We start from the raw sequence: 18,646 nt of genomic DNA, 5'->3' as shown, positions 1-18,646 counted from the left end.
CCGTAATGACTTGAAGCCTTTTCTCTCCTGTAAATCAATATCAAATCCAACCTAAATGACTGAATGTAATGACCTATGTTTGACGCTAGATGGTGCTGTTACTGCATTTGTGTCTTTGATTGGCCTTCACGTTTGGTGATCAAAATGTCTTCTAAATCTGCCAGCACACTGTGAGACTGACTTTACTTTTTGCCTTCAATTTATTTCAGAGTATGATGACTGAACAGTTGATCTACAACGATGGCCTACTCCCCATCCACCCTGAGGATCCCTGGCTACACCTACAATCTACCCCAGACATAACCACTCGGAGCTCAACAACTCCTACAACTCCTCCTGCCTCCTACACACCATACTGTTAACACTTTACCATTTTAACTTTAAAACAAAGTACTGTAATTCACACCATGTTGTAGGAAAAGCATGTTTACCTGAATGATTTATGCATTTTATTTATGTGACCCCAACTATTGTATTTCTGACCCAGTGATCTCTGAACCCTCTTTCTAAGGGAGCGACTAAAGGGACAAAGCTGGAGGAAACCTGAGCTTAACAATCTCTCTAATCTATCTTTCAAATGTCCTAAATTGAATCATATAAATTCCTAAAGTATCTTGTCTAACAAAACAAAAAGCCAACCTAATACCCAAACTTAACCATCTAACTAAAGATCTCAAATGCCTAAACTCTCTTACCTTAAACGAGTACCTAAACTGAACCATTTAACTAAACATCTCAAAGGCCTAAACTCGCTTACCTCAACCTAACCTAATACCCAAACTTAACCATCTAACTGAAGAGCTCAAACGCCTAAACACTTACCTTAACCTAGTACTGAAACCGAACCATCTAATTATACATCTCAAAGGCCTAAACTCAGTTATCTCAACCTAACCTAATACCCAAACTTGACCATCGAACTAAATAGCTCAAATGCCTAAACTCTTACCTTAACCTAGTACCTAAACTTGACCATCTCTAACTAAAATCTCTAATACCAAAACTCTTTCCTAATACCTAAACAATCTTTAATACAATCACTAATGCCTAAACTTAACCAAACACCAATAATAAAAGTTAACCATCCTTAATCTTAAACTCAAACCAGACTTGTCCCTGGGTCGCTCCACTTTCTTTCTTTAAAGGCATCTCTTTTCCCCCGCATCTGTGTTTTATTCCTTGAGGACTTCAAGTACTTCAGATGATGTTTGAAAACTTGTTTCATTAATAAAGATACTTCATCTTCACAGATTTTGTTTTGGGGAATTGGGACAGATGAGCAGCTTAAGCATCCTTACTGGTGAACCTGATCTGACGATATCAATCATAGGACTATGAAGCCAATAACATAAGGCTGGATATGTGAAAAGACGAGGTGGACAATGATCGAGGAGTCAACAAGGAGTTGATTGGTAACTATCTGACATGGAACCAAATGCCTATTTATTGATCTGCTAACAGGCTATCGCAGTAGGGGAATCTGGAGGAGTACCCTACAGTGTTGCAGGGGTTCTTGATAGATTGCATTACGGCTGAGGCCATTGATTAAGATTGTTGATTTGAAGAATATGAATAAAGAGTACTTGAAGTGGATTGTTGAATGTCTTTCAAATTTGTCACAATAGGGAAATCTGTTTTGAATGCATCTAGGTGAAGTGGTTATTGGTACTATAAAACACCAAGAATAACAGGCTATGTATAAATACTGACCACCATATTTTTTTTTAATAAAAAACACTATGTAGTCATCACTCACCCTCAGGCTCTTGTCTAACCCTGCTGGCCACGCCTTGTTGGCGCTCTACTTCGCTGAAGGCCATTTGACTTCATAAAAGCTGCAGTTCGTAAATGGTGACAAAGAAGTCCTTATGTAGGAAAGGTGAAGGAAGGATGAAAGGGGTGCTGGTTCTATTGGGCTAATCTAATAAAAGGGGGTGCTGGTTCTACTGGTCTAATCTAATAAAAGGGGTGCTGGTTCTACTGGTCTAATCTAATAAAAGGGGGTGCTGGTTCTACTGGGCTAATCTAATGAAAGAGGCTGCTGGTTCTACTGGGCTAATCTAAAAGGAGGTGCTGGTTCTACTGGGCTAATCTAATGAAAGGGGTGCTGGTTCTACTGGGCTAATCTAATAAAAGGGGTGCTGGTTCTACTGGGCTAATCTAATAAAAGGGGTACTGGTTCTACTGGGCTAATCTAATAAAAGGGGTGCTGGTTCTACTGGGCTAATCTAATAAAAGGGGTGCTGGTTCTATTGGGCTAATCTAATGAAAGGGGTGCTGGTTCTACTGGGCTAATCTAATAAAAGGGGATGCTTGTGAGGCTATCGGACACCATCTTCATCGCTGCATTGAGATTCGCTCTCAATGCCCATAGCCCATCTCATAGCCCATCTCCTGGTGGGCTATGGGAGTCCGTCTGAATGCCGGACTCCGTTTGAGGAGCCTCCTGCATGGGGTGATGCATTGCAGCGTTGGTGTTGCGTGGTTTGGGGACGGGCTTATAAGGCGGCTCTGGGCTGGCTGCTGTCAGAGGACTTTGGGGGAAAATGTGTGCAGTAAGGAATGGAAAAGAAAAGCCGGTGAAAACAAGCAGGAAAACACTTGATCACTAGGACAGGGGTATTGACAAATAAGACCTGGTAAAGACCAACGGTTCCTAATTCATACTATCAGGTGGGGTGCAGACCGCAACACTATTGGTTTTAGTTTTATTTCTTTTTTCAAAACCAGTGGGAAGTACGGTATAATTTAACTATTCCTGCTGCGTTCAAATGCCAGGGCTCTACTCTAATGGGAGGTTTATGTACCAACTACTCTCTAAACTAAGGTCATATACCCTCTTGCGGTAGGCCTGGCTTGTCTTCATCCTCAGTGTTTTCAACCCCTGGCCTTTTGACCTTTATAAATCTACCCTTGCCAGATTTATTTTCTGGGAAGGAGGCTGGAAGAAAAGTCAGTAGTGAGTACAACCGCGGCAAAGCAAAGGTGGAGGCGCCTGAGCCATAAATGGTGTTTCTGATGCCACTCATTGTGCAGTACATTTATGTTATTGAGGCAGGGTGCAAATCTTAAATCTCATGAAGTGATGAGAGCAAGAAGTGAGAGCGGGTTTTAAGGTAAGGGGAAGGTTCCACAAACTGTCAGATAAAGGTTTAGATGCAACATAAATTATGGGAGCAAAGAGGAAAACGCGTTGTTTTATTCAAAAGTGTCCTAACAAAGATAATCAACAATGAAAGCTGTGGTCAAATGCTGTAAAAATAAATAGTATATGATTAAATTATAAAATGCATGATAGTGACAGGAATGACAAAATGTCACCATCTGGTGGGTGGGAAAATTCAGTAAGTATTGGGTGAACTGAGTGTTTATGTACTTGAGCACTGTAAGATGACTTTACCCTTAACCAACATCCCTCCCTCACTTCAAAACCCTGACGACTTTCTGAGAACATCCACTGACTTTGACTCTTTGTGGCTCATAGCTCATCTGTTGAACACACACACATTGTTTGTCTCATCTGTCGAACGCAAACACATTGTTGTTCATGGCTCATCTGTCGAACGCACACAATTTGTTGAGTTGTGATATCTAGGGTCTCTGATATTTAACTACTAAGAACAATTATTCTTACAGCTAATTTTGTCCCATTTGTTTTTTGTATGTCATGTACATGAGAGAGAGAAGTGCGGATATATATCGACTTTAAAGCGATGTGAACTGAGGTTAGTGGTTATTGCAGAGAAAATCTAAAAGGAGGAAGTAAAATGTGAAGACTATTAATGTAGCCTTTCCCAATCAGCCAATCACCCCAGGAACAGGAACACCTGGATCTTGTCCTCCAACTTCATGATGAAGAGCTAATGGTACTGGTCTCTGCACTGGTATGGTCTCTCTGTACTGGTACGGCCTCTCTGTACTGGTACGGCCTCTCTGTACTGGTACGGTCTCTCTGTACTTGTACGGTCTCTGGTCAACCTGGGATACCCAGTGCCAAGAACACACACTATCAGTGTGATTAACACAAACAAATAAACTGATATTGTGGGAGAAATTAACCATTACTTTTATATTTACTATGAGTGTTATCAGGCCTACATCAGGCATAAACATTAATGGTTGAAAGTAGAGAGACCACCTCTGGACTCAGAGCAAGGGGCTGATAAGGCACCAAGGACTTTGGGGCCCAGGCTACTGACATCCTCCCATTATTTAGATTAACTACAGGAGATGAACACGTACCTAAAGGAATGCAAGGCTGACCGTCCATGCAAATTAAGGCCATTTTGAACACATACCAGGACGGTCATATTACATGCAAAACAGCTCAGTTGGGATGGATAGGAGAGAGCGGGATCGGAGCCCCCGCCAGTGTCTTTATAAACCACACTCTGCTCTGTTGTTCCTAGTTTGTGGGTAACGATAGAGTCTCTGTCAATACTTTTTCCGGACTCCCCGATTCCTTATACTTATAGTTAGTTGAAGTGATAAGATAAATTGCTACGACAATATCGATCAGGCACACATTCACACACACTCACGCACACACAATACACACACAATACAGACACACAGATTTATAAACACACACATACACCTGTGGTCCACCTCCTGCTCTCAGTCTTTGCGTCTGAACTGTTTCCTGAAGACTGGTTTCAGCACAATGTCAACCCTCTTATGGTCTATTAATATTAACTCTCCCTGTCTTTATTTTATGTACCTCTCTCCCTCCCTCTCACTCCTTCACCTCTCTCCCTCCCTCTCACTCCTTCACCTCTCTCCCTCCCTCTCACTCCTTCACCTCTCTCCCTCCCTCTCACTCCTTCACCTCTCTGCCTCCCTCTTACTCCTTCACCTCTCTCCCTCCCTCTCACTCCCCTTCACCTCTCTCCCTCCCTCTCACTCTCTTCACCTCTCTCCCTCCCTCTCACTCCCCTTCACCTCTCTCCCTCCCTCTCACTCCTTCACCTCTCTCCCTCCCTCCCTCTCACTCCTTCACCTCTCTCCCTCCCTCCCTCTCACTCCCCTTCACCTCTCTCCCTCCCTCTCACTCCCCTTCACCTCTCTCCCTCCCTCTCACTCCTTCACCTCTCTCCCTCCCTCTCACTCCTTCACCTCCCTCCCTCTCACTCCCCTTCACCTCTCTCCCTCCCTCTCACTCCTTCACCTCTCTCCCTCCCTCTCACTCCTTCACCTCTCTCCCTCCCTCTCACTCCTTCACCTCTCTCCCTCCCTCTCACTCCTTCACCTCTCTCCCTCCCTCTCACTCCTTCACCTCTCTCCCCTCTCTCCCTCCCTCTCACTCCTTCACCTCTCTCCCTCCCTCTCACTCCCCTTCACCTCTCTCCCTCCCTCTCACTCCCCTTCACCTCTCTCCCTCCCTCTCACTCCTTCACCTCTCTCCCTCCCTCTAACTCCTTCACCTTTCTCCCTCCCTCCCTCTCCTTCACCTCTCTCCCTCCCTCCCTTTCCTTCACCTCTCTCCCTCCCTCTCACTCCTTCACCTCTCTCCCTCCCTCTCACTCCCCTTCACCTCTCTCCCTCCCTCCCTCTCCTTCACCTCTCTCCCTCCCTCTCACTCCCCTTCACCTCTCAGCTCATTTTGTTCCATTTGCTCGTCTTTTATAGTTACTCCATTGTTGATTGTATGTCATGTAAATGAGAGAGGGAGAAGTGCAGATATATATGGACTGGAAAGCGATGTGAATTGAGGTTAGTGGCTATTGCAGAGAATATCTAAAAGGAGGAAGCTACATGTGAGGACATTTTGCTGTAGCCTCTCACAATCAGCCAATCAGCTCCCCCCTACTGATGGCTATAGCCAGACACTAGTCTGACATTATCTAATGTAATGTAGTCTCTTATAGTCTAACATTATCCTATATATTATAGTCTAGTATAGTCTGACATTATCTAAATTAATATAGTCCCTGATCGTCCAACATTTTCTTTTATAGTATGACTTTATCTAATGTAATATAGTCTATTTTAGTCTCACATTATCAAATATAGTCTACTAAATTTGTATTGTCTAACATTATCTATTATAGTCTACTATTCTAACATTATGTGATATAGTCTATGATAGTTATAGTCTCTGATAGTCTAACATTATCTGATCAAATTTAGTATTTGCTACATCTGAACAACCTAAATTAGCGCAATTTGATTGGTATGCTATCCCGAGATTTTGGGCAATATCCCATGATTGAGATCTCAAACTCGAAAAATAAATAATAATGCCGGCAATAAGTGTTATCTTGTTTATTTTTGGAGTGTTCAAGTGTAGTATATATTAATCTATAGTAGTAACTATATATAGTTAGTATATACTACTAACTATCACTTCAGCAAATAATTGTTAAATAGTCTATGATAGTCTAACATTATCTATTACAGTCTAACCTAATGACCGCTCCATCCATGGATGAATCCCTTGTGGTGTTCTCCAGGATTCCACAGGTCCGTCCACCTGGTGGTTGCCGTGGTAAAGGGCGTGGTGTTGGCTGTTCTCCTTCTCCTCCTGGCTGGGGTTGTCTTCGCTAAATGGTGCTCAAACAAAACCAATCAAATCTAAAAAAGCTGTTTGTCGATATGAGACATTGAAGTTGATTCAAAGAAAACATATTTGTACGCGTAAAGATTAAAGTAGAAATGTTCATGTTAATAAATGTGTTAAAGGTGATTGTATTTTAGAATAATTATTTTGTCATATTGGAGTAAATTCCATTGCCGTCCCTGTGGGCTGTGGCTGACGGCTGGTCTCAGCAGCCTCACCTGGCCTGAGTCAGACTGAGAGACTCTGGGGCTGGTGGGGCTGCACACCTGTTGTGCGTTGGCTAGTCAATGCTCACAGGTTAAACCAGCCGTCACCACACACACTCAGGAGATCACCTAGATGGCAGCACTGATCACCATCTTCATGTGTCAGGGACTTCAACATCCGCAATAAACCGGTTTGTACTTCATCACCCTGTGTCATGTGTGAAGAGCCCAGTGAAAGCCACCTAGAAGGAGTGAGTCGGCCATCTTTAGGTACAGTGGGGCGGCCATCTTTAAGAGGAGTGGGTCGGCCATCTTTAGGAGGAGTGGGTCGGCCATCTTTAGGAGGAGTGGGTCGGCCGTCTTTAGGAGGAGCGGGTCGGCCGTCTTTAGGAGGAGCGGTTCGGCCGTCTTTAGGAGGAGCGGGTCGGCCATCTTTAGTTTTATCTTAACTTTGTTTCCATCACAGAATGGGGAAACACAAAAAGAAGAACCAGAGAATCAACCAACGAAGACACAAACCACAAGGCATTAATATAACTGAGCAGAGTCACTATTGATCCTTATCACCAGAAGTCCCGCCCCTCTCTGCCCATTGGCCAACCCATGAACTCAGGCGGAGAGCCAGAGACTGTGTGAGATAAGCTCAGCAGCTCACCAACACTCATATTTCCTGTCTTCAGAGAACATTCGTAAACTAACATCCACAATATCTTGTTTATAGGTCAGCGTTTGAATTCACACGCTTTGTTGAGGGGTAATATCTGGGGGTCACTGAGATACAATTATTATGAAGACATTTAGTTGAAGCTTATTCTTTTGTAGTTGTTCTCGTTGTACTTTAGGCATGGTCATTGTTCACGTTATCCTGTCGTGTTGACTAATAATAATGGCTGATCAATAATCCATATACACTGGAGATACTCCACCTGGGACCGATGTTGGCCGCATACATTGTGGCCCATCGTGCATCACTAACTTCTAGTCTCTAAGTTTGATGAATCAAATAAAGACATAACGGTTGCTCAATATAATAATAGAAAGAAAACTCTACTTCAAATTATGTTTTGTAACGATCTAAACCCAGTTGTAGATCAATCCAAAGCAAAGGGACTACTTCTATAAAACACGTTGATAATGGGTCTATAGGGACGTTCTACTGGGCCAATATAAACTGAACTGTTGATAGGATGTCATGTCATTGAGAGAGGGAGAAGGGAAGCTATATATGGTATTTAAAGCATTGTAAAGGGAGGTTATTGGCTATTGCAGAGAACATCTAAAAGGAGGAAGCTACATGTGAAGACTATTACTTTAGCCTTTCACAATCAGCCAATCAGCCCTCCCCCTGTCCAAGTGGCGTTAACAACCAGACACAGAGAGGAAGCTACGGAGCATATGAAGATGAATCCACGGACCCTCTCTGTGCTCCTGCTGCTAGCTGGTAAGCTGTAATGCTTCTTCTGTTTGCTACCGGGAACGTGTCCGTACACAAACTGGATCCGGCTGGCCTGTGGGCTCAACCTAGAGCTCTTTATCGAGTCTAATGGGACCTCAACTCTACCACTAGACACAGATAAAGAAGGACACTTTGATCAGTTTATCGTTTCATATGTTATCATAATAATAATAATAATATTGATGATAATAATAATGCATTGTTTTCCTGATGGGCCTCACCCCAAGAGCTTTCATAACATAAAAGAAAAAAAAAAAGATATATAATGTGTGAAATTAGATACGATATTATATAATTCATTGTGCTTTATGGTATGATATCAAATATTATATAAAATGATATAAACCGGGCTCCCTGTTGTGACCCCGACTGTCTGCTTCCTCCAGGGCCGCTGGGGGCGGACCCTGACTGGCACGTGGAGTACCCTGACTCCTTCTGCGTGGTGGAGGGCTCCACCGCCACCATCCCCTGCAGCTTCACCCACCCCGCGGTGCTCCGAGTGGAGCGGGTGGTCTGGTGCCCCGATCACCAGATCTGCCACCTCACCATACCCAACGTGTACGACAGCAGCAAACTCCGGGCCGACAGCAGGTTCCTGTACCTGGGGGACCTCGTCGGGTACTGCACCTTAAAGATCATCAAGACGGAGAAACGGGACGCTGCAACGTACCGCTTCCGCTTCGAGACCAACGGCGGACGGTACACCGGACAGAAAGGAGTCAGAGTCAACGTCACTAGTAAGTGTTACTTCTAGTACTGTTACTAGTTAGTTTTACATCTAGTACTGTTACTAGGGTCGGTGTTACTTCTACTGCTGTCCCATTATAATAGGACTATAGGAAGAGACTAGACTTGGTTCCCATTGGGGAGGGATTAGTAGCTTCCTGTAGTCAACCTTGAGCAAGATGTCCTCACCCACCTGCTCCTCATGAGATGTTTCTGGATGTCCTGGAAGACGCTTTGGATCAAATGCATTTTATGATTCCTTGTATCTGCAAACTGACAGTGGTAAATAGTCAATGATAAGTGATGACCACTTCCACTGAAGGGTATATGCTGTCATTCTGTCCAGTTGTAAAGAACGTCCGTCTCACTGTGTCTTCAACAGATGGAGAGGATGTGAAGGTCAGAAGCTCCGTCACTGACCATGTGGTGAAAGAGGGCGGTCAGGTCACACTCACCTGTACCTCAGCCTGCTCCTTCCACCAATTGGACGTCCACTGGTACAGAAATGGCCACGCCCTACCAGAGACAGGCCCCGCCCTCCACCTCAGCGGTCTGACCAATGACGACACAGGGAATTACACCTGCTCTCTGGACTCCAGTGGGCAGAAAACCTCTGCGCCTTGGTGTCTATTGGTGGGGGAATATGAAGGTGAGCCCCTCTGTGTTCACTAATGTCATGAGGGTGGTCCCTCATCTAATGTAATATAGTCTATTATAGTCCGACATTATCTAATGCAGCCGTTCTCAATCTGTGGTACGCGTACCACTGGTGGTACGCGAGCGCCCTCTAGTGGTACGCGGAGTATGAACGATTTTTTGAAGCAATTTTTTGAAGTTGAAGCAACCGTTTCTGATATCTGGGGAATCGATAACTCGAGTACTACTCGTTACAAATGAACTCGGTTGGTGGACAGGTAAACTCGAGTTTGCATACACACAAACAAACAAAGTTTTCTGAAACAAATGTATCAATTTTCTGTGCGGCGCCACTTACGCATGCCGTGGGCACAAAGCAAATTAAATGTATCCATTTCTGTGTGGCGCGTTCCGTGCCGTGTGCAGGCACGCCAGAATTCAAAAAGTTAAGAGATGGCGGTTAAAGCAAAGCGCAGCGAAGAATTGAAATAGGCCTACTTTAAAGAAATAGGAGATCATAAGGTGAAATGTAAAATATGCCAAGCGAAATCGAGCTACCAGAGTAGCTACTACAAGTAGGCTACTAGGCGGCAACATATGCTCCTGAAACACAACGGTGAGTTCGGGAAAGCAGACCCGCAGCAACCAAGTGTGTCGGCTATTTTAACCGCCGCAAGACGCAGCCGTAATCCCGGCCGTGTAGAGAAGATCACAACGCGTAATCCATAGTCCATTTGCTGGCGTTTTATTTGCAGCTTTAAATTATTTGCAATGGTTAGGCTACTTGTTTCGTTTTTAGTTTTTTTTAAACTGTTACAGGCCTTGGTTCGACGTGATTTAAATTGTGAGACGCATAGGCCTATTTATTTTTGTAAGGAAAATGTGTTTTGAACGTTTGCAAAAAATAAATAATGAATACTCTGATAACGCTGACTGTTTTGATGGAGAATAAGCATTACATGTTTGGTTGGTAATATTGCCGTTCATCATCAGGCCTATTCCTGCTGCAGATGCGTTGCATTCTAAAAATAGATTTGATTAAACGAGTAGGCCTACTCGATCTCGATTGATCCTCGAGGATTTCCTTCGATCACTCGAGTTTACTCGTGCCCATCCCTAGGCCATGTACCCGTCATATGCAATCATCTTAAACCTGCATTGACTAACTGCTGTGACGACGAGTAGGGGAAGCAACATTTTTGCAAAATCGTCCTGTGACGAGACGTTGAAAGTCTGCTTTCAGAGGCCAGACATTTCTGGACTTTTGGATGCAGCGACGCAGCGTATATCCTGCGCTTTCAGACAAGGCTGTGCGCTTCTCATTCCATTTGCGACCAGGCTTCTCTTGGTCGCAAATGGTCGCAAATAAGAGCGATGACTACTGTCATGTCATCGCTCTTAATTTATCCCCAAAAACGCAGCTGATCGGACGCATCACACGATTCGGAGGCATGCATCACATTTAAGGATTTTAAAAACTGATTCTTATTATTTATTTTTTTAAATGCATTCGGAAGAGAAGGGAGACTAGCGTTGCTCACGGGTTGGAATGAAAGGGAGAAAAGGGGACAGAGTTGCCCGCGGAAGCGATGTCTGAGATGCAGAGACTGCTTCACGCTACCAGTGTCAGTTTCGTACGGTGTGGAATGAGAGCTCGGGAAGGCACTATTGCGCAAGTACGCCTGCGTGCTTGCGCAATAGCATACTGCCCGAGAATGCAGTATCGCTGTCAAATCTGTCCCTGGGAAAAGTAACGTTGCTTGCGCCGAATTGAAAAAGGAAACCGCTATAATGAAATAGCGGTAATATTTCCACATTAATTGATAAAATAACAGGGGATGGGAAGGGGGGATGGCTGTTTCAGAAGGGGGATGATTTCGATCATTTTAATTCCAAAGGGGGATGCCATCCCCCCTCAACTTGTGTGCTGGAAGCAGGTTGGATACTGAACCGAGTCTGAGGCTAAAGCTAACCTCAATCGACCCAGACATCACACCCCTCCCACTAAGCATGATAGGCCTAATTTTCAATGTGTGTCTGAGTACATTCTCCTTCAAACCTAAACATAGTTTATATTCTGACCTTATGGCACTTACTGCAGTATTTTTTAATACTGAATACGTTGTTTTTCTATGATACACTTGTTCTTACTCATGATATTTTGATTACAGTGTTATCGCAGTACACATGATTTCTCTCTTTGCTGCGCATGATTACTTATAACAGGGTTGTTTGACTCCAGTATTTAAATATTCATGTTCAATTCTTTGAATGTTTTGATGCAGTACAATTTACCTCACATGATTGGTTGACTGCAGTTGTTAAAATTTATATTCAGTGCTCTGAATGCTTTAATGCAGTATACTTGTTAATAACCTCACTAGATTGACTGGTATGTTATATGCCAGATGATATCCCCATTTGCTGGGTAGCCCTATTGAGGCAGTTGTTCAATTGTTAGTATTATCCCGTTGCAAGTGTTTAAATACAATACATGAGTTATAGACAGTTGGTTGCTTCAGTCAAGTCAAGTTATGTGAATAATAAATTGTGTTATTAATATTAATGCCTTCTGTGTAAACTCTATGTAGTTATAGGCCTACGCACTTTATTTTAATTCCGGTGGTACTTGGAGAGCCAAATCATTTCTAAGGTGGTACTCATGGTAAAAAGTTTGAGAACCACTGATCTAATGTAATATAGTCTCTTATAGTCTGACATTATCTATTATAGTCTATTATAGTCCGACATTATTAAATTTATTAAAGTCTATGTGTCTAACATTATCTAATCTAATATAGCCTATTATAGTTTAACATTATATAATCTTATAAAGTATATTTTACTCTTTATTCTCTTTTTTACCAATTCAATATTTAACATTTACTCGCCGACGGCTCCGTGAATAGTGGGGAACAGCCCCCTCTACCTTCGGTCTCGGGGGCTGTTCCCCACTATTCACGGAGCCTGAGGTGAATAATTGTTTCGTTATATACTACACGTGAACGCTCCATAAAATAAACAAGATAACCCTTTTAGCATGGATTTATTTGTTTTTATTAGCGTGACGAGACGACCGTCACACGCTCTGAAAACAATATCCTGAGTTTGAGATCTCAATCATGGGATATTGCCCAAAATCCTGAGATAGCGAACCAATCAAATTGCGCCATATTAGGAGGTTCACGTGTAGCATATACTAAAGCCTGTTATATTCTAACATTATCTAATCTAATATAGTATATTATAGTCTAAAATAGTCAAATCTAATATAGTGTATTATAGTCTGACATTATCTAATCTAATGTAGTATATTAGTCTCGTACTGTCACTAGTCAGTGTTACTTCTGGTACGGTTACTAGTCAGTGTTACTTCTAGTACGGTTACTAGTCAGTGTTACTTCTAGTTCTGACACTAGTGTTAGCAAGCTGTCCAGTTGAAAAGAACGTCTGTCTCAGTTTATCTTCAACAGTTTGTGTTCACTAATGCACATGAGGGTGGTCCCTCATCTAATATAATAGTCTATTATAGTCTGACATTATCTAATATTGTCTAACATTATCTAATATAATATATTGTGCGATAGACAGTCTAACATTATCTAATGTATTAATGTCTATTATAGTCTAACATTATCTAATCTAATATACTCTGTTATAGTCTGACATTATCTTATTTATTAAAGTATATTATGTCTGATAGTATCTTATCTAATTATCCTATAGTCTAAGATTATGTAATCTTACAAAGTATACTATATTCTAACATTATCTAATCTAATATTTAACAATTATTCGCCGAAGGCTCCGTGAATAGTGGGGAACAGCCTGTTCCCCACTATTCACTGAGCCTTAGGTGATAATTGTTTTGGTATATTCTAGTTCTGACACTCGCGTTAGCAAGGGGTCCAGTTGTAAAGAACGTCCGTCTCACTGTGTCTTCAACAGATGGAGAGGTTGTGAAGGTCAGAAGCTCCGTCACTGACCATGTGGTGAAAGAGGGCGGTCAGGTCACACTCACCTGTACCTCAGCCTACTCCTTCCACCAATTGGACGTCCACTGGTACAGAAATGGCCACGCCCTTTCAGAGAAAGGCCCCGCCCTCCACCTCAACAATCTGACCAATAACAACACAGGGAATTACACCTGCTCTCTGGACCCCAGTGGGCAGAAAACCTCTGCGCCTTGGAGTCTGGTCGTGTTGGAAGATGAAGGTGAGCCCCTCTGTGTTCACTAATGCACAAGAGGGTGGTCCCTCATCTAATGTAATAATCTATCATCTAACATTATCTAATCTAATATAGTTCATGATAGTCCAACATTATCTATTATATTCAATTATAGTCTGACATTATCCAATGTAATATAGTCTACTATAGTCTCACATTATCTTATCTAATAGAGTCAAACGTTATATAATCTAATATAGTCTAACATTATGTGATAAATAGTCTAATACTACCTATTATAGTCTTGTGTAGTCGAACATTTTCTGATATAGTCTCTGATAGTCTAATATTATCTATTATAGTCTAACATTATCTAATCTAATTTAGTATACGCTACACGTGAACCTCCTTAAATGCCACAATTTGATTGGTTTGCTCTCGTAGGGTTGGGCAATATCCCACGATTGTGATCTCAAACTCAGAAAGATATATAAATTCCCGACAAAAAGTGTTATCTTGTTTATTTTTCGAGTGTTCACGTGTAGCATATACTAAACTATATTAGTATAAAGTAAGTATATACCACTAACTATCGCTTCAGTAAATAATTGTTAAATAGTCTATGTTACTCTAGTATTATCTATTATAGTCTTGAATAGTCAAACATGATCTTATATTGTCTATGAACATTATCAATGATAGTCTAACCTAATGACCGCTCCATCCATGGATGAATCCCTTGTGTTGTTCTCCAGGATTCCACAGGTCCGTCCACCTGAAGGTTGCCGTGGTGAAGGGCGTGGTGTTGGCGGTTCTCCTTCTCCTCCTGGCTGGGGTTGTCTTCGCTAAATGGTGCTCAAACAAAACCAATCAAATGTAAAAAAGATGTTTGTCGATATGAGACATTGAAGTTGATTTAAAGAAAACATATTTGTACGCGTAAAGATGAAAGTAGAGATGTTCATGTTAATAAATGTGTTAACCTGTTAAGGTCCGGCAGTATTTTGGTTTTTTTCGCCTAAACACATACCCAAATGGAAAAGCTTATAACACAGTAACCCTAAGTCCTAGATGGATGTATGATACTTCATTTGAAAGCTGACAAGCTCTAGTTTCTGTAGATATGTTTATTTGGCATGTGTCATACACACAACCTAAATGACATCAGTTCAGACATGGCTCTAAAGCAATTTTTTTGTTTTCGAAAATAATGGGTCATATTTGAACTACAATAACTAGGATGTGCTTTATGTAAGGCATATGGCAATATGCCAAATACCTTCTACATCATGCCAACTACACCTGGAAAAAAATTTGGAGTTCTAGGCCTAAAGCTTTGGGAGTTAATGGAGTTTTTATGGTGTGTGGTCACTGGCGGCCCAAACCTCTCCAAAATGTCTCCAAAATGGCCAAATTGTGCCAAATGCATTTACTCACTTCTGTGACACTGGAAACATTACTGAAGCATTTTGGTGACTATAAAACCTTTCTCCATGATTCAAAACATAATTTTTTCACACATTCATTTGATATGGCCATATTGAGATATTGTCATGTGATGAGACACTACCGGATCTCTCACGACCACCTTCAGTAGGAGTGGGGGCCGGGGGTCTGCCTGTCTGGCTTTGCGGCTCCCAATCCGCATCACTGTCCTCAGACATTGACCTACAAACACAATGCAATGCACAAATGTCACCAAATATAATGAAGAAATATATAAATGCAATTCAATGGGGTGTTATTTACATAGAAAACAAATAAACATTTCATTTATATCATTTCTGTCATTTTTTCATTTATATATATAATGTATACTATATAACTATACTGCATTGTTCACTGTAAGCATAAAAACCCACACACAAAAATACACATAGATGGCGTCACTCACCGATCTAAGACTTCGTCCAATTGTTGCTTGAACATCTCCTCTATCTCAGAATCATATTGGCTGTCTTCGCTGTCCTCGGATGAAGCCAAAATCAAAGCGAGGGCTTCTTCATGTGTGTAATATTTCGTTTTCTTCGTTGATTTCGCCATTGTAAACGGCGAAATCAATGTGATCAATGTGTGCGGCGTGCGTCCTGGTCCGCTGGAGGCTCTGTCATGCGCAAAGCGAGTTGTCTGCCGTGATGACGCAGCTGTATATCTCGGCTCATACGTATCACACCTGGACACGCCTGGTAGCGTTGGAAAGGTAAACTCATTGGCTAGAAGCCCAAGTGACTGATATATCAATAGCCAATACGCTGTCCCTATACTAAAGCCGCGTAACAAAGTAAACAAAGCCCATTGGCCCTTCGAACTGGGAGCGCTCCATCTACTTCACGGGCTGTACCGGGGTGAAAACTGAACAGAAAAAGACGGGGACACTTTCATTTTGTAGCCAGCAAAGTGATGAAAACAAGCATACCCAACAACTCCATACTGGAGGTAGAGAAAATATCCATGCGGCTTTGAAAAGCTGGATGTTAGTTGACGAACAAAGTTTGGAGATGGTAAACAAATGGACTTTACACGACAATATTCACAAGCTGGAATAATTTTATGAAAAACCATGTGGATGCTTTTGATCAGTGGATTCTCACGGACATTTGGAATATAAATAATTGAGGAATGGACACATATTACGGTTCTCGGATTGCTTCAAAGGTAGGGAGTCTCTCTGTTTTATTGGCATTTCCGGTTTACCATGCTGGTTAATATCAATATTTATGGTTTTGTGCTCATGATTTATGAAAAAAAAAAACCGGATGAATAAATTGTGGAGATTCTACCCTTTCTAACGATGTATAGAATGTCTGTAATGATGAAAGTTGAAGCGGGTTATGTCGCTGCGTAGTGGGAACATGTGGTCAACAAACACAAATCGCCCACCGGTGGGCGAATGGGTCTTAAGAGGTGATTGTATTTTAGAATAATTATTTTGTCATATTGGAGTAAATTCCATTGCCGTCCCTGTGGGCTGTGGCTGACGGCTGGTCTCAGCAGCCTCACCTGGCCTGAGTCAGACTGAGAGACTCTGGGGCTGGTGGGGCTGCACACCTGTTGTGCGTTGGCTAGTCAATGCTCACAGGTTAAACCAGCCGTCACCCCACACACTCAGGAGATCACCTAGATGGCAGCATGGATCTCCATCTTCATGTGTCAGGGACTTCAACATCCGCAATAAACCGGTTTGTACTTCATCACCCTGTGGCCTGTGTCTTGAAGAGCCCAGTGAAAGCCACCTAGATGGAGTGGGTCGGCCATCTTTAGGTACAGTGGGGCGGCCATCTTTAGGAGGAGTGGGTCGGCCATCTTTAAGAGGAGGGGGTCGGCCATCTTTAGGTACAGTGGGGCGGCCATCTTTAGGAGGAGTGGGTCGGCCGTCTTTAAGAGGAGTGGGTCGGCCATCTTTAGGAGGAGTGGGTCGGCCGTCTTTAAGAGGAGCGGGTCGGCCATCTTTAGGAGGAGCGGGTCGGCCATCTTTAGGAGGAGTGGGTCGGCCATCTTTAGGAGGAGTGGGTCGGCCATCTTTAGGAGGAGTGGGTCGGCCATCTTTAGGAGGAGCGGGTCGGCCATCTTTAGTTTTATCTTAACTTTGTTTCTATCACAGAATGGGGAAACACAAAAAGAAGAACCAGAGAATGAACAAACATGAGAACCAGAGAATGAACCAACGAAGACACAAACCACAAGGCATAAATATAACTGAGCAGAGTCACTGTTGATCCTCATCACCAGAAGTCCCGCCCCTCTCTGCCCATTGGCCAACCCATGAACTCAGGCGGAGAGCGAGAGACTGTGTGAGATAAGCTCAGCAGCTCACCAACACTCATATTTACTGTCTTCAGAGTACATTTGTAAACTAACATCCACAATATCTTGTTTATAAGTCAGCGTCTGAATTCACACACTTTGTTGAGAGGTAATATCTGGCGGTCACTGAGATACAATTATTATGAAGACATTTAAATGCAGCTTATTCTGCCAGTTATTGTACTTCAAACATGGTCATTGTTCACGTTATCCTGTCGTGTTGACTAATAATGGCTGATCAATAATCCATATACACTGGAGATACTCCACCTGTGACCGATGTTGGCCGCATACATTGTGGCCCATCGTGCATCCCTAACTTCTAGGCTCTAAGTTTGATGAATCAAATAAAGACATAACGGTTGCTCAATATAATAATAGAAAGTCAAACTCGACTTCAAATTATGTTTTGTTACGATCAAAACCCAGTTGTAGATCAATCCAAAGCAAAGGGACTACTTCTATAAAACACGTTGATAATGGGACTATAGGGACGTTCTACTGGGTCAATATAAACTGATCTGTTGATTGGATGTCATGTCAATGAGAGAGGGAGAAGGGAAGCTGTATATGGTATTTAAAGCATTGTGACATAGTGGGAGGTTATTGGCTATTGCAGAGAATATCTAAAAGGAGGAAGCTACATGTGAAGACTATTACTGTAGCCTTTCACAATCAGCCAATCAGCCCTCCCCCTGTCCAAGTGGCGTTAACAACCAGACACAGAGAGGCAGCTACGGAGCAGATGAAGATGAATCCATGGACCCTCTCTGTGCTCCTGCTGCTACCTGGTAAGCTGTAATGCTTCTTCTGTTTACTACCGGGAACGTGTCCGTACACAAACTGGATCCAGCCGGCCTGTTGGCTCAACCTAGAGCTCTTTTTAGAGCCTGATGGACCTCAACTCTGCCACTAGACACAGACAAAGAAGGACACAGATCAGTTTATCATACCATATGTTATAATATTAATAGCAGTGATGATAATGATAATGCATTGTTTTCTTAATGGGCCTCTCCAAAAAAGCTTTCATAACATAAAAGAAAAAACTTGATAGTCTGAAGATTGACACGATATATAATATTATTT

General features: G+C 42.5%; 1 protein-coding gene across 2 annotated transcripts in view; it reads left to right on the top strand.

Moving 5' to 3' along the window:
* The first annotated feature begins 8,109 nt into the window (after nt 1-8,109).
* The window catches only part of LOC115545519 (sialoadhesin), a 21,337-nt gene continuing 10,800 nt past the window's right edge, over nt 8,110-18,646 (top strand). Inside the window, exons 1-3 of one of the 2 annotated variants that reach the window (XM_030358794.1) lie at nt 8,110-8,206; nt 8,608-8,958; nt 9,330-9,596. In XM_030358794.1, the coding sequence (XP_030214654.1) occupies nt 8,161-8,206; nt 8,608-8,958; nt 9,330-9,596 (664 nt within the window). In that variant the 5' untranslated portion in view covers nt 8,110-8,160. Of the gene's footprint in view, nt 8,207-8,607; nt 8,959-9,329; nt 9,597-17,750; nt 18,349-18,646 lie in introns of those variants that run through there. The other variant, XM_030358797.1, reaches the window with a different exon arrangement.

The sequence above is a fragment of the Gadus morhua genome, chromosome 6 (assembly GCF_902167405.1).
Source record: "Gadus morhua chromosome 6, gadMor3.0, whole genome shotgun sequence".
Lineage (NCBI taxonomy): Eukaryota > Metazoa > Chordata > Actinopteri > Gadiformes > Gadidae > Gadus > Gadus morhua.
The sequence above is the reverse complement of the archived record's forward strand: the minus strand, read 5'-3'. Positions and strand labels throughout refer to the sequence as shown.